The sequence below is a fragment of the Epinephelus fuscoguttatus genome, linkage group LG19, assembly GCF_011397635.1.
Source record: "Epinephelus fuscoguttatus linkage group LG19, E.fuscoguttatus.final_Chr_v1".
Taxonomy (NCBI): Eukaryota; Metazoa; Chordata; class Actinopteri; order Perciformes; family Serranidae; genus Epinephelus; species Epinephelus fuscoguttatus.
Genome location: NC_064770.1, coordinates 14,263,310 through 14,290,934, shown reverse-complemented (window position 1 = coordinate 14,290,934; position 27,625 = coordinate 14,263,310). Strand labels below are relative to the sequence as shown.

Genomic DNA, 27,625 nt, shown 5'->3' with positions numbered 1-27,625 from the left:
GTTGTTCAGACATTCATGGTCCACAGAGGATGAACCATACTGACTTTCCTTTAGCAACACCATGAGTTTACTTTTTTTTTTTTGTGATAGCCTGCGTCTTGACAATTATTGGATGGGTTGTCATGGCTTCTGGTACAGATATCGCTCTAATGACTTTAATGGTCTGACTGTTAATCTAGCATCTCCAAGAGGTGGACATTTGTGGTTTTATGTAGAGAAACTATTGGATGGATGGCATGAATTTTGGTAGACATTTTATGTTTGGCTGAGATAGAGGAGTTGGTGTGTCGATGAAAGCAAAATGTGACTCAGTGCAATGGAAATAGACTTGGTGAATCAAACATCCACTAAACCCTCCACCTCTAACTAAAGAGACAAATTATCTCCAGCTCCTAGCATTTACATAACAGTAGTGGATAGACTGTATAAAAATAATGGAGTTAGCCACCATGATGTCACCCATTGGTTTGTGAACTCCTGTTTTGAACAAGCCTCCAGGAACAGTGCTAGGGCTGAATTCAATATTTACACAGTGGCCAAATGTGGAATTACAACATACAGGTGATGTGCCATGTGATGCCATCAGGGATTTTTTTGATCCATAAGTGTCCCAAGGTGATAACATTTAAATGAATGGGTGAGTTATATATTCACTCTCACTTAGGGGCTGTACACATGCAGTTTTTTTGCAACCTCAAAGTCATTGTTTTCAATGTAGATGCACGGCAGGTGCACTGAAATGCCAGAGTGATGCCAAAGCGGCGCACATGCGTTCCGGAGCGCCTATTTTTCAGGCGGCTGTGCCCCGAGATAAAACAAGTTCAACTTAAAAATGCAGCGGCACACTACATATCACGTAACAAGGACCAACCAATTACAGCCGACAGATATCGTTCCCTTCTTCCGGAAATATCAGTCTGTGATAAATATGGAGAAGTTGATTATTTTGGTGCAGAGCTGCCAGAGCTTTACATCTGTCCCACAGACAATATGCCCACACACTTACAGACAGCGCCAGGAAGAAGATCAGGATTTCAGGTAAATGGGCTATGGTACAGTGCTTGTTAAGGTTGCTCAACAACCTCAGATGCAACCTTCCACTGTGCTCTTGAAAGCTGGGACAAAAAGTTGTCTTCGATGTTGAAATTAGCCAGAGACCAAAACCGTTTTTTTTAAAACCAGGCTTTAAACATGTTTATTTCTGCTGTAAAGTTGTGCATTTTAACATCGGGGTCTATGGGGATTGACCTGCTTTTGATGCCAGCCTCAAGTGGCCATTTGAGGAACTGCAGTTTTTGGCACCTCCATGTTGGTATCATCTTTTTTTTTAGCAACAGAGGTTCCCGCTTGATGGGTATGCACATATGCATAAAAAAAATCAATTAAATTTTATTCTACATTTGAATGGAGACCTGGCTTTTGTGTCAGCATGTTGACCTTAGCATTTAGCTCAAAGCTACAGTGCCAATGTATAGCCCCACAGTGGTGGTTTTTGTATAGCTGTCGACTCCTAGTCTTGTTTGATATTACCCTAACAACCATAAAATCCTAACAGTCATGATATCAAGTCATATTTGTCTTTTTAAAGCATTTTAAAATGGCTTCATGAATGTGTTTGCCATGTGACATCAGTTGCTATCCCTGCCCAGTTTTCCTTGAGCAAAGCACTTTGTTCACTCAGTGTGTAAACAATCAGCTATAAATACACCTTTCTTGTACAGTAGGCCTAGTTTAGCCTACTTCTGTGATATTGATGATGCAAGGTTCAGGTTTAGGGGTTTGTGGGTGGGTCCAGAGCCGTACAGATCCAGTAATGTAATGATGAGTGACAGCAGAGCCGACCAATCAGAGGAGGGACTAAAGCTTTTAATGCTGTCGGAGACTGCAGCTCTCAGTCTGAGCCACCTGTAGCAGGCAGAGAGTACAGCCCGGAGGAAACAGCGTCTGTACAGCACCGTTACATTCACCGTTACACCGAGAGGACACGGTGCCTCTGAACTCACTGGTCCTCCTGAGCCGAGCCGTTTACAACTAAAGACTTTAAACATGTTTGTCAGATATCTGCCTGTCGTGTTTCTCCTCAGCGCTGTCAGCAAAGGTGAGTAAAGTTTACCTCCACACTAGAATAGAGAAGTGTTTGAAGCCTAAGTTAACTGAGTCGGAGTTGAAGCCTGAAAATACATTTTCATATTTTTTTTTATTATTACTGGTATAACCGTAGTCACCACATAAAAATAAAAAATATTCAGTGGTCCTTTGCTTGAAATATAAAATATTCAATGATGGTAAACGTCATGCAGTTAAACTGTTAGTGTTTTCCAGCAAAAGTAAGTATTACAAGTGTTCATTATGCAGGAAAAAACGCCCCTTTGAGTATATTATTTGCTTTTTTAATATATTAATTGAATATTACTGCTGATTCTTTAGTGTGCAAGTCACAGTTTTGTTGTAGCTGGTCAAGCTGGGGTTAACTGTCACCACCTTAATGCTGTTGGGTCGTTTAAGCTGTAATATTCATGCCAGTTTATAAGATTATTTTATGTAGTTTATGTAAAAATCGGGCAGTCTCAGTAGAAAAGGACATTTCTCATGTACATGGAAAGCATTTTTGGCCTCTTCTAAGTTTAAGGTGACGTCTTGAATCATGGTCCATGATTATTAGAAAATATTTTTATATAACTTTCTTCACTTGTAAGAATCTCCCTCTAGCATACATTACATTATAAATGTATGTATGTGTTCAAAGCATGTTTATTAGCTATTATTATGTAGGTTAGTTAGTGATAGAAAGTCATTTACAGGTAGGTTACAGTTTATTAAATGCACACAAACTAATGAACGGTATTTTTATAAAAATAAAAATACACCATATCAGACTTTTGTCAGGTATAGAGTGATAAACCATCTGGACTTATGATCATTGTCATCATCGTCATGTTTTTTCCAGCAAGCAGACAGGGTTAAAAGTTTCCAAGACATCTAATTAAAGACAGTAGTGTGAGGTAGTATCATTGAATTAATCAGTAACCCATAAAAATCCTGTTAAGATATCTACTTTCTGTTAGGGAGGACTATCTAGCTGAATACTTTTTAGCTTTTGCTTTAAATGCAGGAGCATTTGCCTCACATTTTGTCTAAGTTTCTTCTTCTTTCTACACATTCATGGGGTTTTCCCCCCCAAGTCGTCTTAAACTCTGACTCACTGCTCCATCACTGTGACTCAAAGCTCTCTGGGGGTGGACAGATACCAGCGAGGAGGCATCGGTCAAACAACAGCCGGCTCCCTGAAGCGCAGCACACTCCTCACACAAAGTTTACTCTGTGTGTGCATACGCGGACCCCCTCGACAGCGTGGTGAAGCTGCCCTGAGGAATTCTGATAAGCTCTCCACTGTACAGACTCGCTAAGCTTAGCTACAGTTAAATCCATTGGTCACCCTTTTGTATCATTTTGGACCACTCTGAAGTGCATCTCTGTGCTTTTCGGTTCCATGTATGAAGACTTAGATTCAGTCTCTGTCATGTGCTGGAGCCTCGCTGCACGCCTGCAGGCCGTTTGTGTGGTTCCGCTCCCGTCATGTGCCTCTTTGTATAGAAACACAGAGTCTGGGGGAGATGATGGAGGCTCCAGTTTGGGGCAGTTTGACTGAGTGCGTCTGAAGTGGCAGTTAAGAGGTCCAGATGAAAAAAGACCTCCTGAGGGTCACGATCCTCCTCCTCTGAGTCTGGCGCCACATTTTCTCGTGTCCTCTGGAAGAAATTTTCCAGTGAAAGGCGCAGAGCGCGTTTAATGCCTTCCTGTCTTCTCTCTCTGCTACTGGTTTCTCTCTCAGACCTCATGCAGCGTATCGTGTGTCATGTTTTGCTGTTTAGTTATCATTAGGTCATTATTAGAGCATCCAAGGTCTGCTCAGGAGTTAACGGCCTGTTGAAGGAACGTGAAAGGTCGCAGACTCATGTAAGGCTGCAACTAACAACTATTTATCTATACATTTATCTGAGTATTTTTCCTTGATTAATCGCTGGCATGTGTCTGAGACCATAATCGTGTCTTTAGTTTGCTTGTTTTGTCTGACTGACAGTCTAAAACCATAAGATATTCAATTTTACTGCCATGTGACATTAAAAAAAACTTAAAATCGTCACACTTGAAAAGCCGGAAAAATAGTTTAAGATAAAATTTCTGTCACTAATGGAGTGATCCTTGCAGCTCACACACATTATCAACCCCTTAATGTTTAGTTCTTCAGTGTTATCAGTATGAGAATTACAAAACAAACTGAGTTTCAGTGAACACCAGTGATGTTTTTGCATCACTGAGTTCCTCTTTTCTTTGTTTCCAGTGAATATTGATAACTGAGTTCATCTTCCTCTTTGGCTGTACTCCTAAATTCAAGCATGTATATGCTATACATCTACTTGTCATGCACACTTGTTGCAGTTTCTTCCCTGGCTTTTCTCCCTCTGTTGCTGCGTCCCTGCTGCATCCTGTTGGATTAGACCTGCTCCGGGGCAGTAAATCTCACTCTGTAATTGGAAAGCATGTGCTGGCGGAGCTTTAATTGGATATGATATGTGCAGAGGCCCTGCGAGTGAGCCCTGCTCCAGGGAGCCATCTGTTACGTCCGAGCTAGAGTGCAAGAGCTCTGTTTGCTCAGATACAGGGAGCTCATTTCAGTCTGTCTCATCCTGCTGAGGACTCCGCTTAAATTGTTGACCGTCTGATGAAAGGCCAACAGAAGTATGACATCATCAGCCGCCATAAATAGAGACGGAGACATATCTGCTCTGCTTCTTTAAATTTGCCTGCTGTGCTGCTCTGTGTGTCCTCGTAATTGTGAAACAGCCGGGACTTTCTTCCCAATGCTGAGCTTTGCCTGCACATGTGTGTGTCAGGCATCGAGTCTATCTCGTCAGCAACAGGAAGAGCTGACGGCCAAGATGAAGTTTGTCCAGATGGGAGGGGGGAGAGAGACAGCAAAGTCTTAGCAGGACAAAGAGTATGGGGCTTTTATTTTGCTCAGTCACCTTTATTACTCATCTGTTAATGATACACACTATTATTAATAGACTAGTATTAATAGATCCGGTTATCTCACTCACAGATGTGCTGATCTAATAAAGGAGTTACACCTAACATTTAATATTAATAATTTCCTAAATGAAATCCTGATAATGTTTTATGGCATTACCCCTAAATGACCTCTAGCTAATTATAGGGCAAATAGAGAAAGTGTTTTAATTGGTACACTTAATCTTTAGCATGTGAGCTGAACATGCAAAAACGTGACATTTTTCAACCAAAATTAAAATATTGTTTCCTATACTACATGAATAATGAATAAATGTTTACTTGGGTTTAAATAGAGCAGTTCTTTGCAGGGAAATCCCCTAGAAAACTGCTTATAAACTACTATAAAATCTAACAAAATAACTGAAACAACAGAACTTTGTATCTGTTTTCTCTGTAAGTAGTACCAAATTACAAAGTTCTTTTTAGGAAACGTCATGGAATATCAGAAAGACATTACAGAACCATATAAAAAAAACTCTTTAGATTCACAAAAACCGCAAACATAGTCAGAGAATGTGACAGAAATGAGTAAATTCAGTAAGAAAATAAATCTTTATGTGGCGTCAGTAGCGGATAGTGCCGGTGACCCATGTACAGAGGCGATGCCTCGCTGCAGTGGTCACAGGTTCGACTCTGGCTTGCAACCATTTGTTGCTGCATGTCAACCCCCGCTCTCTCTCTCTCTCTCTCTCTCTCTCTCTCTCACTCGCCCCATTTCACTCTATCCTGTACATTAAAGGCAAAAAGCCCAAAAAAAAAAAATCTTTAAAAAAAAAAAAGAAAATAAATCTTTAGACACATAACAGCTGGCTTTGATTATTGGTTATAAGACCTCCCCTTGTTTCCTTTTCTTTTTACCTCAGGCCTTTAATTGTAGGTACGTAAGTTTATCCAAATATTGTGGAGGGGGGCAGCATCCTATGGAAGCATATTGCATTCACTAAATAGAAAAAAAGAAGAAAGAACCAACACATTTTCTTGTAATTACGAGATATCGTAATTACGACTTATCTTAATGAGCTTCCGTAATAATGCTTTTATTCTGAAAAACGTTGACCAAAAGTACCGTCCTTGTGTTTCTCAGTGAACTCACTTTAAAAATCAGTTAACGTTAACGTTATTACGGTATCAGCGAAAGGCCTTACTGTAGTACAACATATCGATCTCGTAATTACAAAATAATGTGTTGATATTTTTATTTATTCAGTGAGTGCAATGCACCTCCAAAAACAATATGGTAGCCCAAGGCTGGATTTCAGTCCCCATTGCACTACCTCCACTCACATACCCAACATTGTAAACTATCTTGTTTTTTAAATGAGTGCATACACTTTGGTAACAGAGATCATAGAGCACGTACCTTTCAAGGTGGTGTCCCCATCCCACACAGCGTGACTTACCTCCATATTCTCTATAATGGGCAGCACCATCCTAAAACCCAAGGTGTCATAATCTAATCTCTTGTTTTGTCCAACCAACTTAAAGATATTCAATTTATTATCACATGAGATAAAGAAAGTCAACAAATCATACCAATTTAGGAGCCGGAACTGGCCTGATTTCAGACAGTGCTGTCAACTCCTTACACTCAATTTCCTTCTTCAGTCTGACATTGTGTCCACTCTAACCAGTTTCCATGGGGGAGGGGGATTTGATTTCCCCCTAACCAATCACTTGCAACCCACGTTTTTGCCTGAATCGAACTACATTTTAAGACCACACTGATGCATCGTCATGCCAGCATACTGCTTTCGCTGGGGTTTTAAGAGTGGAGTGGAGCCGAGCCAAGTCTATCTTGTCTATAGCACTTGCCATTGCTGTTATTACTGCTCTTTGGTTCTGGTGCACTGCTTGACAATGCTTGACAACAGCTTGACAACAGCGTTAGTCCTGCCTGTGTACTGATTGGCTACTTGAGTACTCCCACAGCACTTGTTGGTTGGTTTTTATTTCAACCAGGAACTGATGTTTCATGCTTGACAGATGGCTTAAACAATAATCAGTGATCAAGGAAGTAGTCTTTTTAGCTCTAACTGAGTGTACATATTCAAATTGACCGTTTTCACTTACATTGGATATTGACTCAAGCCATATTGCCCAGGCATTCAACTCCAGTGTACAAGGCAATAGTGTATCCTCTGATCAGGACTGTTGACATGAGACGCTCAGCAGGATGACAGACTGTTGGTTGATGAAACTAAAAGCTTCCTCTCAGTCTTGTGAGGTCGCCCCTGCTGACCCGGCTGTGTCTCTTTGATGTGGCAGCCCTCAGGCCTGCTTTTCCCTCAAGGAAACCTGTGACCTGACCTGTGTGTATCTGTTGGTGTATCATAAGATTTTTGTAACACAGGGATGGGCACCTTTAAATACCAGGAGCTCATAAAGCAGTGTGTAAGACAAGGTGACTCTCATTAGCTGGCAAAGGGGACCAAAAGTGTGACCAGTAATTAGCTGTGAGCTGTAGTCCAGTATGCCTCCAGCATTTTTGTCTTTAATCAGCTTGTTTCAGATGTCATACTGCATGATTTCTGAAACACACACACACACACACACACACACACACACTATAGGTCAGCTCTCCATATGAGTCCTCTGTGTCCTAATGAGATGCTGTCTTGTGGCTTCAGGCTCTTCCTGACTGTTGGGTCAAAACCTGTCAGTTCATCTCCTGCTCTGTGTGCATTCTTTAATCAGGTCCGTCTTGCAGTGCTGCTGGATGCGATAAAGAATTATTTGAGGAACGCACTTTCCCTTTAATCCTGAAAAAATTGGAAATATTTTATGGCCCAACATTGAGAAACCAGGGGAATGTTTGTTTGCAGCTGTCTGGACTGCTCAGGATTCCTTGTGGTGTGTAATTAATACAGATTTATTCTTGAGGAGTGGTGGCGTGGACAGGAAGTTCAGGGCATGTGTTAGGGGAACTGGATCTGACATTCAGTTTGTGAGCAGTTACTTCACAGGAGTTCTATTGTCTTGCCTGAATAGAAAATCCCCTGAAGTGCAGCGCAGCGCTGAAACAGAAGCATCAACACTAACGTCTGTCTCTCTCTGCTCCTGTTACTGTTCGTGGTTTGAAGTGAGGCGAAGCTTTGACAGCTGGAAGCAAACATCTCCTTGGCAACAGTGCACTTGTTTGATTTCAATGTCAAGAAAGATAGACGTGGAGAGGCGTGGCAGCTTTTAAGAGGCTTCAGCTACAGTTATACTTACTTTGTCAAACCAAGCAGCAGGTTGGACCGAAGGACTCAGTGGGTAGACCCGGACCTTCTTATCCACATCCTCCCGAATATGTGCTTGCAGGCCGACCTTAGACCCAGTTGTCACCCAGCCTGACCCAGTCATCCCTTTTGTGTCTGCAGGGGATTATCCGGCTGTAGGTTAAATCCTTAGAGACAAGGCTCTCGGCTCCATGTGCAACGCAGAGTGGTCTCTTAATTGCTCCACTGTTTCAAGTGTATTACGCTAACTGACTGCTGGTTTACATTGTCTCATGTGGGTTTCATAAATGTTTCCAGTATGGGTAACTTCAACATCATAGGAGGCGTAAAAAAATCACTGGCAGTCTTGTTTAAGTCCCAAAAACAAAAGGGTTGGGCTGCTAACATGTAGTTGAAGAAATGCTGCGGTCTGTGGTGAAGTGGGAGAAGTTTAAACACACACTGTTGCAGCTATTGTGGTATCAGTCTTTGACTAAGGCGTCATGGATTCTTTGTGAAACTTATCGCAGATGTGTCCATGCACTTATTTATTGCTGACATTTACATGTAAGTGGAAATGGAGAAGCAATACTGAACTTTCATGGTGGAAGCTATCATCAGTGTGAAAATGACAGCGGAAGAAGCAGTTTGTTCTTGTTAAGCCATGTGCACTCATCTTCTTTATTGTGACAATTTCCCTTTTGTCCATCACTTCCCCCGTGTCTATAAATAGAGTTTTTATGATGAGACCATAACATTCTTGTGGTATCTGTATCTGTTTTATTTATGACTTGTAGGTAGATATCAGTAATGCCTCACCACATCAAGAGTCTTTGTTTAAGATGGTATCATTTTCAAGGTCTCAGCCTCCTTCCAATAGCAACATCAGACCATAATCACACCGTCATCATTGCGTATCAAGGCTACATGGAACACCATTAGCCTTTAAGGTCAGTGTACTGTGGTAATGTAGACTTAAATGAGATTGTACTGCTAATCTCATATCAAAAATTTCACTAGATGCATCACAAGAATCTGGGGAACTCCACAAATGTCATCACGCCACAAAACCCAGTGGTATTGTTTTCCACTGGCAGTACTGACAGATGAGACTCCAAACAAAAGCCTTTCTTCCCCTCCGATGCTCTCTGATTGTCATGGTCTCTTCTGTACGCGTAGAAGGTGATAAGGATTACAATAGTGTAATGATTTGGATCTTTAAAGAGGGCATATAAATCACACCTGTGGATTTCATAATTTGTCACTGCTTCCAAGGTATTTACTACATCTGGCATTAATTTAACACTTACAACATAGAGGATCAATGTAACAGCCTTAGGTAACCAAATCAGGGTTGTAGTGTATTTCCTCTGGTGTCCCCCATCGGACTTTATTTTGCAAAAACATATGCGCAGTTGTCAATGATATGAGACAAATCTTTTTATTGTCTGGTTTGAATTGTGCCATGAATTACACAAGTCAAGAAAGTCGCAGTCATACATCAGCAGTTTTGCAACCAAGTGCAACTTTCTTGACTTGCAAAATTATTTTTTACATTGACAAATATCACGTGTCATTTATGGCACCATCAAACTGAATTAAAAAATGTCTCCATAGTGTCTAACCATAGAATTTTTTCCAAAATAAAGCCCTATAGTGGTCCATTGAAAGGGGAGGGACTTAGCATCTCTGTGCCCTTATTCGAAACATCACTAGCAACAATTTTTGTTCACTAGTTTAACATTGAACAATCTCAGAATAGTTTTTGGATTATTTGCTTCACATTAAATGAGCAGAAATTCAATTGAATGAAAGAGAATAAAGAGCTTTTATCAGTTACTTGCAGTCTTATAAGTAGCTTACTCTTTGAGCGTTAGCTTGCTAGCAAGCAAAACACTTTATCCATGTTAGCGGATGTAAGACAATGCTAACATTAAGCAGGTATTATGTTTACCATGTTAAACATCTTAGCATGTAAGCATTCTCAACATTTACTAACTAGAAGGGCACTCGAAGAGCTCAGACCTCTGCCAAGGCCCAATGCCCTATCTTGTAGTGTTAATGAAAGCCAAAAATACTTAACAAATCCGCCCTGTAAATTTGGATCCACACCAAAATTTAATGGGCTTTATCCACATGGCAACCTCTGGGGCTGAAAAATTAAGCCAGTGCAGAGGTGCCAAAAACTGCAGTTCCTTGAATGGCCACTTGAGGCAAAGCTCTTTGTGTTAAAATGCCCAACGTAACAGCAGAAATAAACATGTTTAGGTCTCTAAAACTAACATTATAAAACATTCATGACAACAATATAGGCGGAAAATTATTTTTTTTATATATAGCATTTAATTTTAGTTAAGGCTTTAAGTTATGTGTAATTAAAGGGACACTTTGCTGAGTCTGTTTTCACTGCGGTGTGGGGACCGTGTGAGATGAAAGGTACTAAGGCGCCCCCTGTGCCGCCAGCTCCCACACAGACCTGTTTGAAAATAGGCAAAGTATCCCTTAGATTGGTAGGCTCTCACTATGGTCCTTGAGTTCTAAGTCTGATCCACCCCTTGCCCCTCCACAGCTCCGCCCTCTCATCCAAATATGGTCACTTCTGGCTTCAGAAATTGCCAAACTCAAGGTCCACAAACCAATGGGTAATGTCACGGTGGCTAATGCCATTACTTAATAAAGTCTGCGGTTGTTCTTTGGCCCATGCCACACCCAAATCAAATCTGGCCAGTAGTTTTTCCGTAACCCTGCTGAGAAACAGACAAACATCCTAAAAAATATCACATAACATAACATATCTTGGCAGAGGTAATCGAGTCCGATATCTCCTCATATTATGGCAATAGTTTTGTCATAGAAGTGTAGTTTTATTCAGTAATAAGGCCTTCCACAGGTATTTGTCGAATATATATCTCTTTCTCTATCTCAGTCTAATTAATTAATTAAGATTAGATTTAGGGTATCATTAGTCAAGACACAGAGAGAGACTGTTCCGCTGAAAACTTTCCATTCTGTCAATAACGTGGAGATGTTGATAAGAAAGTGGTTTCTCCACAGGCACACACAGAGCTGATAAGGCTCCCTGACAGAGTTTATGAGTCTACGCACCATCAGAGGAAATGGTGCTCTTTTACTTCTGAACAGCTGTCTCAGGGTTGATTGATAGTGTGTGTTAAAAACTAGATTTCTGCGTTTTCTTCAGCTCACAGATCTACCTGCCGGCTCTGACACTGGCATGGCGCCCAGATTCTGTAGTAGAGCAGGTCACACACATGTAGGAGCTGCAATTAAGCAACAGGCATCTGAAAAACGGTTAAAATGTGATGATACAATTAGATAAAAGGTTTGCCTTTGAGATTTAATAGAATGTAAGGTATGTAGGAATGAGGTGAAATGCTTAACCTTCAACTCAGTTGTTCATGGATACACAAAAGCATGCAACTGATACTCTACTAAAATGTAACACAGGGATAATCAAGGCAGGGTCGACTGGATCTAAGACTGGATTTAAGAGGTTTTTCATTAATCTTGATCTCTGGTCCTACAATAAGATTAGTCCATTGCCCTTAAGTCTTGACGAGACGAGCCACTCACAAATTGATACATGTGTGTTTTACAGCAATGATCTCACGCCATGCCACTTCATATATAGATGCTTTACTCTGCCACTCCTTTACTTTATGACCATTAAAACGTCACCTGAGGGTACATATGTCTTTCCCACCTTCCATCACTTCCTCATCTATCATCGTCGATTGCTTAATGCCTTATTCCACTCCCTGAATACAAATTTTTGAAGGTGGGTAAGGGCGTGTGTGTGTACACATCAAGCTCATCATACTCATACAAGCTTCTTGTCACAGGGTGAAAGGAGCCTGTGGTTTTTCATCACTAAATGAGTTTTGGTTACCAAGCAATAAAGACATTAGGTCACGCAGGGCACAGAAAATAATCAGATCACGCCCAGGATCTGATATTAGTCTTGGTTTTCTTGCTATTTCCTTGTGCTTTTGAGATGACTTACTGGAGAAAACTGTTTGTGCAAGGCGTCCACCCGTCAGTAATATGTTCCCTCTGTGGCTGCTGAGAAGGAGCTTTGAATGTAATCATTCAACGCATACAGATGAGGAGACGAGGTAAACGGGCTAAGCCATTATCAAAGACCTCCTAGTGTTTGTACCGCTCCTCAAGCTGCCCTCTGGCTCCTCTGGTCCCCCCTGGACATAAAGTGAAGAGTGGGAGCAGGCTAAACGGGAACAGGCGTCACGACAGCACTCTGAACAAACAGAACGCAGCTCTTTCTTTTAAGACGGCCAAATGAAGCGGGTGGCACTTGTGACTGACACATCTTGGTGTTGTAAACAGCCGTCACTTGCGGTACTTCTTATCTGCTGAGTCACAGCTTTTGTCAACTCTTTACATACTTGCTGTTAATGTTTATTCAAGACACAACCTCTGAGTACAGCTTTAACTCCTGCGATTTTTGGAACATCTCATGATGAGGTCTGAAAAGTTGTCATCTTGAAAACGAAAGTCAGACAGCAGCAATATCTTACTTGATAATAATCATACCTTTTTTTCCTCTTAATGTAGTGGACAGTGTACATGGCCTTATGTTCAGTGTTGGCATCAGTCTGTTTATAGACACATTTTGGTGAAATATATATTATTACAGATACGCCACACTTAAACAAGCAGCTTCCTGTAAAAAGCACATGATCTAATTATATTCTGCACACTGAGTTAATATTCAGAGCTCCTATTTGCTGTGAATGTGAGCATGTGAATACAAGCGCATTGACATGGAAATATTTGCTAATTAAGGCATTATTTTCCCCCAGTAATTAGCATGAACAATTAAGCTGATAAACTGTGATGTGGATGCTATACAGCTCAGAGCTCCTTCTATTAATATTTGTATAATAACAATGAATCAAATGACTAACGGTCGCTCGTAGTGATGAAACCACAGAGGATTACTGCAGTTTCTCTCAGCTCACCAGAGTATTTTAGCATCCTTTAGCTGATGGTTTTGGTTATATGGTCCTCAGCTTTATGTTTTGGTTCACTCTCACCACTCTCATTAGCGGCAGGCAGTGAGTAAGCTGTGTTATACTTGATTCTGATTGGCTGCAGGATGTCCATTAATTCCTGATATAGGACACCTACTAAGCGGTTTCCGGTGAAACTGTCTGCTCAGTGTTTTAAATGAATGTGCTGGCTGCATGATATTATCAGCTTGTGTCTATTATGAGTAACCATAGCAACAGGGACGCAATCAAAGCCTTTGTTTACAGTTTATTTACAACACTAAGTGCAGTCCATCAGTGCTTTATTCCGTAAACAACACAGGAGGGCGACTGTAACATACAAGCTGCAAGAAGTACACTGCCCCTCTGAACTTAATGATACTTTATATCACATAAGCGATTCAACACACTACTTCAGGCTTCAGTTGACAGTACACTCAGCCTATCTGTACATGGCTGTACAGCTAGCTAGTGTTGTTGTTAAACTTACTGTCAAAGTGTAGTTACTTTTTCACCTGTACGCAGTGTAATTCACTTTGAATTGTGCTAGCATAATGTTAGCTTTCTGGCTCAGTTATGAGTCTTATTTACTGGAGTAGTGACCATTGTTTCCATTATGATGTTTCTAGGTGTCAGTCAAACCCTCAGATTTTACCACAGAAACTGAATAATAGCTCATGAAAAACTTTTGATTGTAAAAAGCATGAACATATAAATACGATACGATATGATCCGATGTGATCCGATATAATGCGATGTGATACGGTACAATATACCTTATTGTTCCCATAGGGAAATATGTCTTGGACTCCAGAGCTGCCCAAGTATTGCTGCCTTACAAATAGATAATCTTTTTTTTTTTTTTTTTTTTTACTTTGGCAAGTGACCATGCTACAAGCATGATGATGAGGTGTCCATAATTAGGAATTGTTAGATTCAGCAGAGGCAGCTGTTCTGGTCCCCCCCGTCACCCACTAATTCCTGATAATGGACACCTCGTTGGACATTATCCCCTTACATAGATTCGGTATGTTACCTACCCAGGTGAATAATGGAATTGCCGTTATTTGTTGGACACAAACATGACTTCAGTAATGGTAGTATTGCTGTGTATCACACATTGATTTTTTTTCTTGCTTTTGTTTTGACTGTAGGAATGACTACAACGGATCCCCTAACACAAAATGTCACCACAGCTCCTGCTGTAACTGCGAGCTCAAATTCAAGCAGCAGCTACTCAACCAGCAGTTTACCAACTTCAACCCTATCAGTCATCAGCACTTTTACTGAGCACAATAACGTCACCACCAGCAGTCCAACTGACTCTCCATCAGCTCCAACCACAGGTTCACCGCTGTCCACTGCAAGCCCAGAGACAAGCCAACCCAACACCACCAGTGAGAATACAAGTACAACAACACCTGTTCCAGATAACACTCCACCAATCACACACACCAGCAGCGACATAACTACAAGTGCACCAATTACACACACCGTCAACGAGACAACTACGAGTGCACTGATCACACATACCAGCAACGAGACCACTACAAATGCACCGATCACACACGCCAGCAACGAGACAACTACAAGTGCACCGATCACACATACCAGCAACGAAACAACTACAAGTGCACCGATCACACACACCAGCAACGAGACAACTACGAGTGCGCTGATAACACACACCGTCAACGAGACCACTACGAGTGCACCGATTACACACACTGTCAACGAGACAACTACAAGTGCACCGATCACACACACCAACAATGAGACCACTACAAGTGCACCAATCACACACACTAGTAACGAGACAACTACAAGTGCACCGATCACACACACCGTCAATGAGACAACTACGAGTGCACCAATTACACACACCGTCAACGAGACCACTACAAGTGCACCAATTACACACACTGTCAACGAGACAACTACAATTGCACCGATCACACACACCGTCAATGAGACAACTACGAGTGCACCAATTACACACACCATCAACGAGACAACTACAAGTGCACCGATCACACACACTAACAATGAGACAACTACAAGTGCACTGATCACAAACACCGTCAACCAGACCACCACAAGTGCACCGATCACACACACCAGCAACATGACAACTACGAGTGCACCGATCACACACACCGTCAACGAGACCACTACGAGTGCAGCGATCACACACACCAACGAGACAACTACAAGTGCACCCATCACAAACACGGCCAATGAGACAACTACAAGTGCACCCATCACAAACACGGCCAATGAGACAACTACAAGTGCACCGATCACACACACCGTCAACGAGACCACTACGAGTGCAGCGATCACACACACCGTCAATGAGACAACTACAAGTGCACCAATTACACACACCATCAACGAGACAACTACAAGTGCACCGATCACACACACTAACAACGAGACAACTACAAATGCACCAATCACACACACCGTCAACGAGACCACTACAAGTGCACCGATCACACACACCAGCAACATGACAACTACGAGTGCACCGATCACACACACCGTCAACGAGACCACTACGAGTGCAGCGATCACACACACCAACGAGACAACTACAAGTGCACCCATCACAAACACGGCCAATGAGACAACTACAAGTGCACCGATCACACACACCGTCAACGAGACCACTACGAGTGCAGCGATCACACACACCAACAAGACAACTACAAGTGCACCCATCACAAACACCGTCAACGAGACAACTACAAGTGCGCTGATAACACACACTAGTAACGAGACAACTACGAGTGCACCGATCACACACACCGTCAATGAGACAACTACAAGTGCACCGATCACACACACCGTCAACGAGACCACTACAAGTGCACCGATCACACACACCGAGACAACTACAAGTGCACCCATCACAAACACCGTCAATGAGACCACTACTAGTGCACCAATTACACACACCGTCAACGAGACCACTACGAGTGCACCGATCACACACACCAACGAGACAACTACAAGCGCGCTGATAACACACACTAGTAACGAGACAACTACGAGTGCACCAATCACACACACCGTCAATGAGACAACTACGAGTGCACCAATTACACACACCGTCAACGAGACAACTACAAGTGCACCAATCACACACACCAACAACGAGACAACTACAAGTGCACCGATCACAAACTCCGTCAACGAGACAACTACAAGTGCACCAATCACACACACCAACAACGAGACAACTACAAGTGCACCGATCACAAACACCGTCAACGAGACAACTACAAGTGCACCAATCACACACACCGTCAACGAGACCACTACGAGTGCACCGATCACACACACCAACAACGAGACAACTACAAGTGCACCAATCACACACACCGTCAACGAGACCACTACGAGTGCACCGATCACACACACCAACAACGAGACAACTACAAGTGCACCGATCACACACACCGTCAACGAGACCACTACGAGTGCACCGATCACACACACCAACAACGAGACAACTACAAGTGCACCAATCACACACACCGTCAACGAGACCACTACGAGTGCACCGATCACACACACCAACAACGAGACAACTACAAGTGCACCGATCACAAACACCGTCAATGATACCACTACAAGTGCACCAATTACACACACCGTCAACGAGACAACTACAAGTGCACCGATCACAAACACCGTCAATGAGACAACTACAAGTGCACCAATTACACACACCGTCAACGAGACAACTACAAGTGCACCAATTACACACACCGTCAACGAGACAACTACAAGTGCACCGATCACACACACCAACAACGAGACAACTACAAGTGCACCAACCACAAACACCATCAATGAGACAACTACAAGTGCACCAATTACACACACCGTCAACGAGACCACTACAAGTGCACCGATCACACACACCAACAACGAGACAACTACAAGTGCACCAACCACAAACACCGTCAACCAGACAACTACAAGTGCACCAATCACACACACCATCAACGAGACAACTACAAGTGCACCGATCACACACACCGTCAATGAGACAACTACAAGTGCACCGATCACACACACCATCAACGAGACAACTACGAGTGCACCGATCACACACACCAATGAGACCACTACAAGTGCACCAATTACACACACCGTCAACGAGACAACTACAAGTGCACCGATCACACACACCGTCAACGAGACCACTACAGGTGCACCGATCACACACACCATCAATGAGACAACTACAAGTGCACCAATCACACACACCGTCAATGATACCATCACAACAATAACCACTTCAGCTGTTCTAACTACAACTACACTAACAAACTCTACTAACCCCTCTCCTGAGACTCCTGCATCCACCACCACACCCCTATCCTCTGCTGTCACCACACACACAACACTCACAGCTGGAACCCCTTCCTCTTCACCTACCTCCATCTCCACCTCCAGTTCACTCCCTACAAATACCTCCCCAGGCAGTAGCACCGCATCCCCCACTGGAAATTCCACCACCCCTAGTCCCTCAACAACCACCTCAGGAGGTAGGACTAACAGCATGATGAGTGTTGATGTGTGTTCATACAGATTAATGTACTATAACATGCAGGTGAGTAGGAATTTAGTGAGGACCGTGCTGCATCAAGCCATTTTACAAGTGGGATGATAGATACAGTCTTTTGGAGTAAGTCTCCGAATGTTTGAACCTTTGCAGTCAATACTAACATTAGCATACTAACAATTTCACAATGACAGTGCTAACAGGGTGATGCTTAGAAGGCATGTTTACCAGGGCTCACCACCTTAGTTTAGTGTGCTTACATTTGCTGACTAGCTCTATTAGACACTGATGTTGGCTGTGTTTCTATTTCAATGTCCTTGGACTGATCTATATATATATATATATATATATATATATATATATATGTATATGTATATATAATTATGTTACAGTTACTGGCCACACCACTTTGACTCATTCAACTGAAACAGCTAATGGCACTACAACAGCCTCATCCACCACCACACCAACCTCCGCCACTACTATCTCTACTGGTACCACCATCACTGGAACCACCCTGCGACCAACAGACATCACCACCAAAAATGCTACCACCACTCCAGCCCCCATCACCACCATCACAACTGGCACTACCATTACTACTGGTACAACCCTACGACCAACAGACGTCACTACCAAAAATACTACCACCACTCCAGCCCCCATCACCACCATCACTACTGGTACCACCATCACTGGTACCACCCTGCGACCAACAGACATCACCACCAAAAATGCTACCACCACCACTTCAGCCCCCAACACCACCATCATTACTGGTACCACCATACGACCAACAGATATCACTACCAAAAATACTACCACCACTCCAGCCCCCATCATCACCACCACCATTACTACTGGTACCACTATCGCTACTGCTACGACCCTGCGACCAACAGACATCACCACCAACTCCACCACAGCAGTCCCACCCATCCCTCCAGCCATAGGTTTGTATCATTCAAAGGTTCAAGTTTCAGATGCATGGTATCATCTACTGACTAGAAAAATTTAACAGATTTCCTACATACACAAGGTCCTGCATGTTTTTTGTGCTAAAATGGTGAACAATCAGAGTTGGGTATAACGCGTTACAAAGTAACTTTAGAGTACTTTGATTATTTTTTGCAGTAACGAGTAACCTAACGCGTTAGTTTGCTGTTTGAGTAATCAAATACTTAAGTACATTTTCAAACAAGACATCAGTTACTTCCGTTACTTTTAGAACGCTGGTCCTTCAGCTCTGAAACAGCAACGGCTGTCGTTTAGTTCTGATAACAGAGATAATGTTAAACCTATCAGTCTGAAAGAAGCCACCAAGCTTGTGGCTTGCTACGTGGTCCGAGAAATGCTGCCATTGTCTGCAGTGGAGTCTAAATAGGTGGAGTAGGACTCGCTGACAGACATATTTCAGACTCAGGACTTGCCTGGTACACGCTACACGCTGGTACTCACCAATTATCCCCGGTCATCTTTCATGGCGTGTGTGATGTCATCGGGTTATTCTTGTCCTATTTTTATCACTTTCACTATTATTTGAGTCAGTGTGTCTGTTCATGTGCCAGCCGACATGTTGTTGAAGTCACCTAAAAGCATCAGCAGATGGCAGGAGCTACATTTGAAGCGCCATAAGTAAACTATCAAGCTACTGTATCTTCCACAGGAAGTTCTGACAAATGTTTCAGAATAAAAGCCTATTTAGAAAATGGAGGGATTCTCTCAGCCGAGGTTATAAAGGGCTTTTAATTTGAAAGTGTTGAGTTTGAAATGACGGTGCGATATGTTAACTTTACAAGGACAGCAGAGCGGATAAAAAGTAAATATATAAACACACAGAGGGATTAATAAATAACGGACCGTCTATAATGTAGTTTGTTTCAAATGAAGCTGGGAGCCTCTGCAGGTGTAGTGAGTAATATGTCCAAGAGAGTATGTCCGACTGTGAGGATGTACCATTGTTTGCTAGCTTGATGCTAATGACAGTTAACTCAGCGGGTTGAAAAAGTGCCTCTGCTGTTTCACACCATCATTTCCCCCTTTTACTCTGTGTGGTAACATCCCTAGAGGAAATATTAAAAATGCTGGGGTGTTGTTGTCATAGCTACAGTTGTCTACGGCAGCAGATCGTTCTGTGTTTCTACTGGTCAAAGTGATGGCTGTGATGGGAGAATTGGATCTCAGTGAAGGGCAAGTGGTCCATAACTTTAATTTTGGAGACAAAAAAATGTAGGCTTAGCGCCCTGTGGTCCATTGCCCAATAGGAAATGTAGAATACTCAAAAATACTTTAAAAGTACTTGAGTTACTTTTCTCAGGGAGTAACGTTGGAAGTACTTTTAAAGTAATTGAGTTACTTTACTCAGGGAGTAATGTTGGAAGTATTTTTAAAGTAATTGAGTTAACTGGTTACTTTTTTAAAAAGTACACAATACAAAAAAAGGGGTGATTTGTTTGTACCTGCTTAGCACCAAAGGGCAGACTGACATAGTTAGCAACTGGCTGGTGAACACAGTGGAGCATTTAGGAGCTAAGTGGCAAGATAATTCCCTCAGGAGTTGGTAGTGACCAAAAACAGAGCATAAAGGAAGGTGCATATTGGACTTACATTAATCAGCTGGTTGGAGACATGGCTTGAAAGGAATGATAATTGTTGGCAAGTTTGCTATATCAGCTCAAAAGGTGATGCTGTCAATGCCTTGTTCTCAACTTGTTACCACTCCCCCCATGTGGCAAAAAACAGTTATTACAGGTTGGACATAAATTGTTCAATATGAGATAAAAGAAAATCAGATGGCAAGTTGTTTAATGCATCCATTTTTTTCGATCTCTCATCAGTGTGCCCTGCCATCCCATGCCCTCTTGAAAGCGTCTGTCTTAATGGTACTTGCCAGTGTATCACCGGTAGCTTTCTGGTGGATGGCCAATGTGAACGCGGTAAGATCATAACATGTCATGTCTTGTCAGATGACAAATTCCCATAAGAGAGGTCAAAACAGGGTGATGGCCTTGAAACTTATCATTTCCTCTCCTCCTCTTAACATAGCCCAAGTGTTCCCCGGCCAGCTTCATATCACCTCCTTGGAATTTGAAAAAGGAATGAGCGACAGGTCCTCAGAAATATTCCGGAAGACAGCAGCGGAGATCTCAGCAGCGGTAGGTTGTGAGCTGAAGAAGCATTTTGGATTTCAATAATCGATGCACCTGTCTCTCAGTCCTTAAATGACATGCGTATTCTGTTTCATAGCTCAGAGATGCCCTCAAGAATGAGCCGGGGTATAAACAATCTGATGTTGTGCAACTTCAGTGAGTGTTTTTTTTTATTTCTCCTACTGCTGGAACATAGTATGCCATAGGTTAAAACATTTTTTAACCATTTTTGGTGCTTCTCTATAATTCTCTAGACCAGGAAGTGTCCAAGCAACTGTAAATAACATCTTTGAGAACACCAGTTCCACCCAAGAGTCTGTCGATCAGGCCATTAATAAGGCTATAGCCACCTCAACAAATGAACTGTTTGCTAATGCTACGTTTACAAGTAAGTACTGCTAGTACACAGATTGATCTTGGAGGAGAACCTGACATGCATGAGCTACAACTACATTATTTTAAGAAGAGGGGTTTTCTCATACACCTGTTTTACTTCTCATCTGTCGTAGGTACAAACCTGTGTGCACAGGAGCCATTTCCCTGTGATGTCTCCACCACAATGTGCACAGATATAAAAGGCCGGGCTGTGTGTTCCTGCAAAGAGGGCTACATCTCCATCCTGTACTCAAACACCAGCTGCAAAGGTATAAGCGACAATATTCTTTATTTGTCTCCCTTATTAAGACAGATTTGAACAAGCAGACTAGGATATACTCTAGTGTTTATTTTGTCTTTTATGTTAAAAATTGTGTACAATGTCCTGCTACTATAGCACCATAAATCATAAAGCCTCATGTGCACACTTCATGAACTGACGAACCACAGCTTCTGAGACAAGCTCAAGTGAAGTTGCCCAGCTGACCTACAGTTAAGAAAACTGTAACAAAACCTTCTTATCCTCAGTGAAATACTTGTGCGTGAGAATGAGGGGGAGAAACAACAGGGAGCGAGACTCACAGACAAGGTCAAGAGCTGTAGCCTTTTCTCCACGCTGACCCTTGACTCTCACTTCATTTATCTCTCGAATTTATTTCTTTTTAACAGGGGTTGTTTCCCTGGAAACATGTGAAAGCATCACAGCTCTGTCTCTCTCTGCGCCGCTATAGGAAGAGCAAATACAGAATAAGACTTTTGGACAAATGCTGCATACAGTTCCTCTCCCAGGAAATACACAATGTGAAACTATGGGCTTGTTTGTTATGGTCATGGTGCAGCCTCTGTATAAAGAGGCTCTCATTGTGCTCATGTTTTCTTTGTGTGTGCAACCAGGCGGACTGTGCATCTCCATCTACCGTGACTGAGTCTGAAACTGTAGCTTGTTATGTTTGTGTCTCTTTGTACTAAACATTGTGTGTTTCTCTTTGTAGCATGTCCAAGCGGGCAGAAGGCAGTGGGGGACACGTGTCAACCGTGAGTACACACTTCGAATTTTGTTTATAGGTGAAGTTTATCATGTGGAGGTGTGTGGTGTCTGTTTATCACAGTGTGTGTGGTACATGTTAATGTGTAGGTAGCTCCCCCTTGTGGATTCAGTGTTAAATTCCATTAATGTGCTACATTACAGCCCTGATATACAAATATTATTGTGTTTAAATGGTCTTTGCTTTTTTTTTTCAGATGTGCGTTTGGATATGCTGGCTTCAACTGCAATGACTGTGAGTAATGAAACTGTTTTCAAAGGCAAAAATGCAGCAGCAGCAGCAGCAGCAGCAGTAGGAACAGTTACGGGCTGCTGACCCATAAAAATCTAAATGTGTCTTCATGTGTGTGTTTACAGCGGCTCTGCTGGCAGTTGTGGTCATCTCCTGTGTACTCGGAGGAATTCTTCTGATCATTGTCCTGGCTTTGCTCATATACTGCTGCTGGTGAGAATATAAAGAAAAACACATGGCTATGTTTTTTCTGCCACAGACATAAAATTAGTTTAAAATTTTAGTTGAAAAGTGAATTTTTGAAGTAAAATATTCAGTATTGTATTGTATTGTGTGTTGTCCAGACTAGTCTTACACTGAAAAACAACTTTAATCACTTATTCTTTCAAAGGGTGATTTTGGTATTTTTTTTAACTGAGACCCTGTTTTTCCATGTTTTCGTGTCTAAGTGATTTATGTTAGCAGCCTTTTTTGAAATTGGTCCAGTATGGAGGAGACCCCTGCAGCCAGCAGCGGCTCAGATCATTACTCAAAGTGTCTGAGAACATTATAGAAATGTCCCTTCATACAGAGACCATTTTGTTAAAGAATAAGATCATTTTTTTGTAACCAGAAACGACCCCGAAATTGCCATTGCCAAACCCACCAGCCTCCATTTAAATAAACATGTCATTTTAGCATGTATAGAGCCAGCATACCTTCACATTTAATTGGGTGAATTAAGGGTTTATTTCAACCAAACCAGAGTTGGTGATTGTTGGAATAGTGGAAAGACAAACCAAGAAGGCTTTTGTGAGGTTTATTTTGTGTCATTTGACTTTAAGTGATGTTTATTTTACAATAATGAAATTAATATTTATTTGAATGGATTTTGTGACAGTGATTTTGGGCTCTCTCTGCTTAAACAAAAAGGTCCATCTCAGTCAGGATCCTTTTTATAATATTGCCAGACTCTCACAATAAAAAGCTGAGCCTGTCAATGGCAAAAACAAGAGCTTTAATGAATGTAAATTGTTGGTTGTTTCGCCACTGCCGGCTGCAGCAGTCGCCTCAATACTGGGCCAATTAAAAATTGTTCCTATGAGACTCTTACACACAGAAACATAGGAAGATAGGGGTCCAGGTGAAAAAATACCCAGATACCCTTTAAAGAGGTTGTTACATGTAACCCAGAGGTCTAAAAATCTCAACCATGTTCAACCCAGTGTTTCAGTCTTTTAACATGCACTCTGACAAATTAATACTTAATGAGGTTAGAGGAACATACTCTGAAATGACCAAAAACCAACAATGACTTTCTTTTAAAGATTCATGATTCCTAAAACAGCTGAGCATTGTAGGTTTTAGCAAATATTACTCAAACAGGTGTTAATAAGAAATGAGTCAGGGCCTAATTTCAGCTGTGGACTAACACATATTTGGTGTTTTAGTGAGTATTTATGGCAACAGGATGGTGTATTGATGAGTGATTGGCTAAAGTTTTGGACAACACTGGAGCTCTCTGAAATAAATAAAAACAAACATTTTCAGGCACATTTACTTACTTTTGTCTGCACATTAGGAGGGGATGCTCAAAGAGCAAGGCAGACTACAGCAGCAGTCCGTACTCATCAGGTGACGTGAGCCAGCCCTGGCCCACTGGCATCACCCCCATCCCCCGCGCCACAACTAACTTTGATGCAGCTACTCCCATAGAGATGACAGAAGGGGGCAGCACTCATGTCCTGGTGGACAAAAAGCATCAAACCAATGGCTCGGTGAGTTATCGCACGTTCCGCCGTCGTCTCTGTTGTCTGAACTACTCACCACTAATCCTCACACTCACAGTTTTGCACAGCGTTGATCATCCACCTATCAGCCTTCACCCTTTTAACACATCCAGCAAGCATGGATTCGATCAGTTAAAAGTACATCTAAGTGTAGGTTAAAATCTGGCCAAATTAGTTTGAAAAGTGAAAGCTTTTTGCACATATAGGCTCCATATCACTGTTATTTGAACGCCATTTTAGTGCTATACACTGAAACACAGTCTTTTAAAGGCTTTTCTACCAAATTTAGCTTAGTTATAACCCTTGACACCTGGATGTTTTTTAACCTGCAAATCGACAAATCCATGCTAACTGGGCACATGGTCACCGACTATCATGTCACAGACTCATTAAATGATTTGGTGATATGTTTTAAAACATATGCACACCAGTATCTTTTTGCCAATAATCCAGATTGTATATATATATATATAGTGTTAGCACATAGGTCCCTCCCACGCTCCCTGCTTTGCCTGACTCCCAGTATGTTGCTTTAGGGGTTTCAGCAGAAGCAGAAAGGATGGAAAAAGGTAAGGCATGGCTTTGCTTTCAGATTCTGATTTGCCTCGGTGCCCCCTGCTGATGATTTAGACAGGCCACAGGGGGAATTAAGGTGGCAGGATTTCCAGGGTGATTGATGGGAAGCTTCATGAGAAATCTCTGATTGATGTGTAAAACCGTGTGCTTTTATCTATATGTCAGTGTAGTGAGTGACAATTCAAAGAGGCTGTGCTGATGGTAGTTTGGGGAGTAGTCATTTTCACTGCACATTGGTGACTGTGGTTACTTGTGCATGTTTGCTTGGCTTTTGTAAAGTGTCCGTGTATGAATGTTTGAAGTCTCTACATCTGAAAGGCACTAACACGCTCACTGTTTCCACTGACATTTCAGTCGGGATCATACGATCTCAACCCAGAAGGAATGAACACCTTCAAAGGTAAAAATCCATCCCGTTACTCCTATCTGGTCCAAGGCCACGAGAACCCCTACTTCTTACCAGGAGACGACAAGAGCTGAACTCATGAAACCCATGTAGAAATGAAGAGCATGGTATCAAAAATAAGCCACACACATTAGAAACTCTGGGTCTACAGGCACACTTCCTGAGCAGGACCAGGTTATTTATACTTTTTTGAACTGGCTTGGATTAAAGACAAATAACAAAGGACTTTTTTTTAATCTGGGAAACAGCCACCAAAGAGATTCACTCATACGAGCAAGAACATTTAACCATTTTTTTAAGTGAGATTATGTCTGTAAATGTTGCTGATTATAACCAGTAGATGTCCCTGCTGCTCAGTGTAATTCTTCTACTGTCTTACAAGATACTTCTGACTTTTTTAAATTCTTTTAAGAAATCATCCCGTAGTCTTTTTAAAATGAAGCTTCTTACGTTGCTAATTGCACTAAAGTGTGTGTTAAGTTTACCTCCAGTTTTCCTCTGAAACCAAAGGTAAACTGAATGTGGGCTTTCAGGGGCTAATAGATATTTTTCTTATGGGTATAATTATTTTTTAGAAGAATAAATCTTGTACGACTAAAGGGGCTGGATCCCTGGTTGGGATATTTTCTAAAGGGATTTATATCGTAGCTGAGAGCTCTGTATGTGTCGATGCTGCACTTGCAGAATGTGCCTGTTTTAATTGTCTGTTTGACAAACAGGAAACATGTAAAGCTGGTGATAAAGCCTGTCTCCTGGATGTGCCAATTATCACTTGTATACATTTCTTTTTTTGAAAACTCATATATATTTATCCTTGTGTGTCTGAGACAGTGCACTATTTTATGTGTGTAAAGGTTTTGTAAATAATTGAAGATCTTTTGGCAGAGCATGTGTGTGTGTGTGTATATATATATATATGCAATGGAAATAAATTAATTTAAATACAACAGTCTTGCTTTTTAATCATTGCTGGATGTAAAAGTACTTAAATGGCTTCAGTGCCCCATAATCTGTTTAGAGTAAGAAGGTACTCTTCTCATATTCATATCTGAATAGATTATCTTCTTAACCATTATGTTGTGTTTGAGGACCTGGAAACCAAAGGCTGTCTTTAAACATCCATAGCAGTGTTGGTATGCCTCTGCATTGGCGATAGCCGTTGCAGGAAGCATTATGTTTTCGGTTTGTCTGTCCATACGTCCGTACATCTGTCTGTATGACCGCCCCATTCTCATGAACCCAACACTATATCTCAAGAACACCCTGAGGGAATTTCTTCAAATTTGGCACAAACGTTCACTTGGACGATGAACTGATTAGATTTTGGTGGTCAAAGGTCAAAGTCTTTATTTATTACTTTATTACTTTATTTATATAGCACCTTTAGTGCTTTATAGCCTTGACCTTTCATCCGTCTCATCTTTGTGGACACGATATCTCAAGAACACCGTCAGGGAATTTCTTCAAATTCGACACAAACGTCCACTTGGACTGAAGAATAAACTGATTAGAATTGGTGGTCAGAGGTCAAAGATCAAGTTTGTTTTGAACTCACAAAACATGTTTTTTGCCATAATTTAAGAATTCTTATTCTGACAAAACTTCACACAAATGTCTAATAGGATATAATGATGAAGTGGTGACATTTTATATCCAAAAGATCAAAGGTCAGCTTCACCGTGATATCATAATGTTCTACATAAAACACTTTTCTGGCCATTACTCAACCTCATTTCTAAGGAACAAAAGAGGAGATATTTGGTCAGATACTGAGTTGGTGACACTAATCTTGGGTGTCTACCTTGAAACTGTGCTGATTGTGTAGATCTTTTGTGCTGCCGGTGGAAGATGTGTGTAAACTGAAAGAGAAACTTGACTGGTACACAGAGGCATATAATTCTAGTATCATCTTGAAATAACTTTTCAATAGAATATCTGGTAAACATTACTTTGAAAGCATATATACTCCAAACTGTATGTGTGATTGATGTTGACAGGACTTTTTTTACACAGCCCTGCTTCTACCAAATCCCAAATTTGTCTGTTTGGATTTCTGTTATTAGCCTTTTTTAATTGTTTGCTGTTAAGGTCTAACTGGGAGTTCGACCTTTCTGCTGTTTACTTGAGCTCAAACATGAGTAATGTCACTATGTAGGTTAACATACTGTAGTTTTTTTGGTCTGTGAATTACTTT

General features: G+C 41.6%; 1 protein-coding gene across 4 annotated transcripts; it reads left to right on the top strand.

Annotated features, from left to right (window-relative positions):
* The first annotated feature begins 1,886 nt into the window (after window positions 1–1,886).
* Window positions 1,887–26,378, top strand: si:ch211-198m17.1 (uncharacterized). 4 transcript variants are annotated; one of them, XM_049561320.1, is made up of 14 exons: window positions 1,887–2,098; window positions 14,455–14,697; window positions 18,272–18,832; window positions 20,717–20,815; window positions 20,925–21,034; window positions 21,126–21,184; window positions 21,283–21,416; window positions 21,538–21,672; window positions 22,396–22,438; window positions 22,646–22,683; window positions 22,806–22,893; window positions 24,242–24,437; window positions 24,986–25,018; window positions 25,380–26,378. In XM_049561320.1, the coding sequence occupies exons 1-14, from the start codon at window positions 2,047–2,049 to the stop codon at window positions 25,503–25,505; spliced, it is 1,917 nt and encodes a 638-aa protein (XP_049417277.1). In that variant the 5' UTR covers window positions 1,887–2,046; the 3' UTR covers window positions 25,506–26,378. The 4 variants fall into 4 exon arrangements, with proteins under 4 accessions (XP_049417277.1, XP_049417276.1, XP_049417274.1 ...); XM_049561319.1 differs by having other exon boundaries at window positions 14,455–14,709; XM_049561317.1 differs by having other exon boundaries at window positions 14,455–17,862.
* Window positions 26,379–27,625: the final 1,247 nt, after the last annotated feature.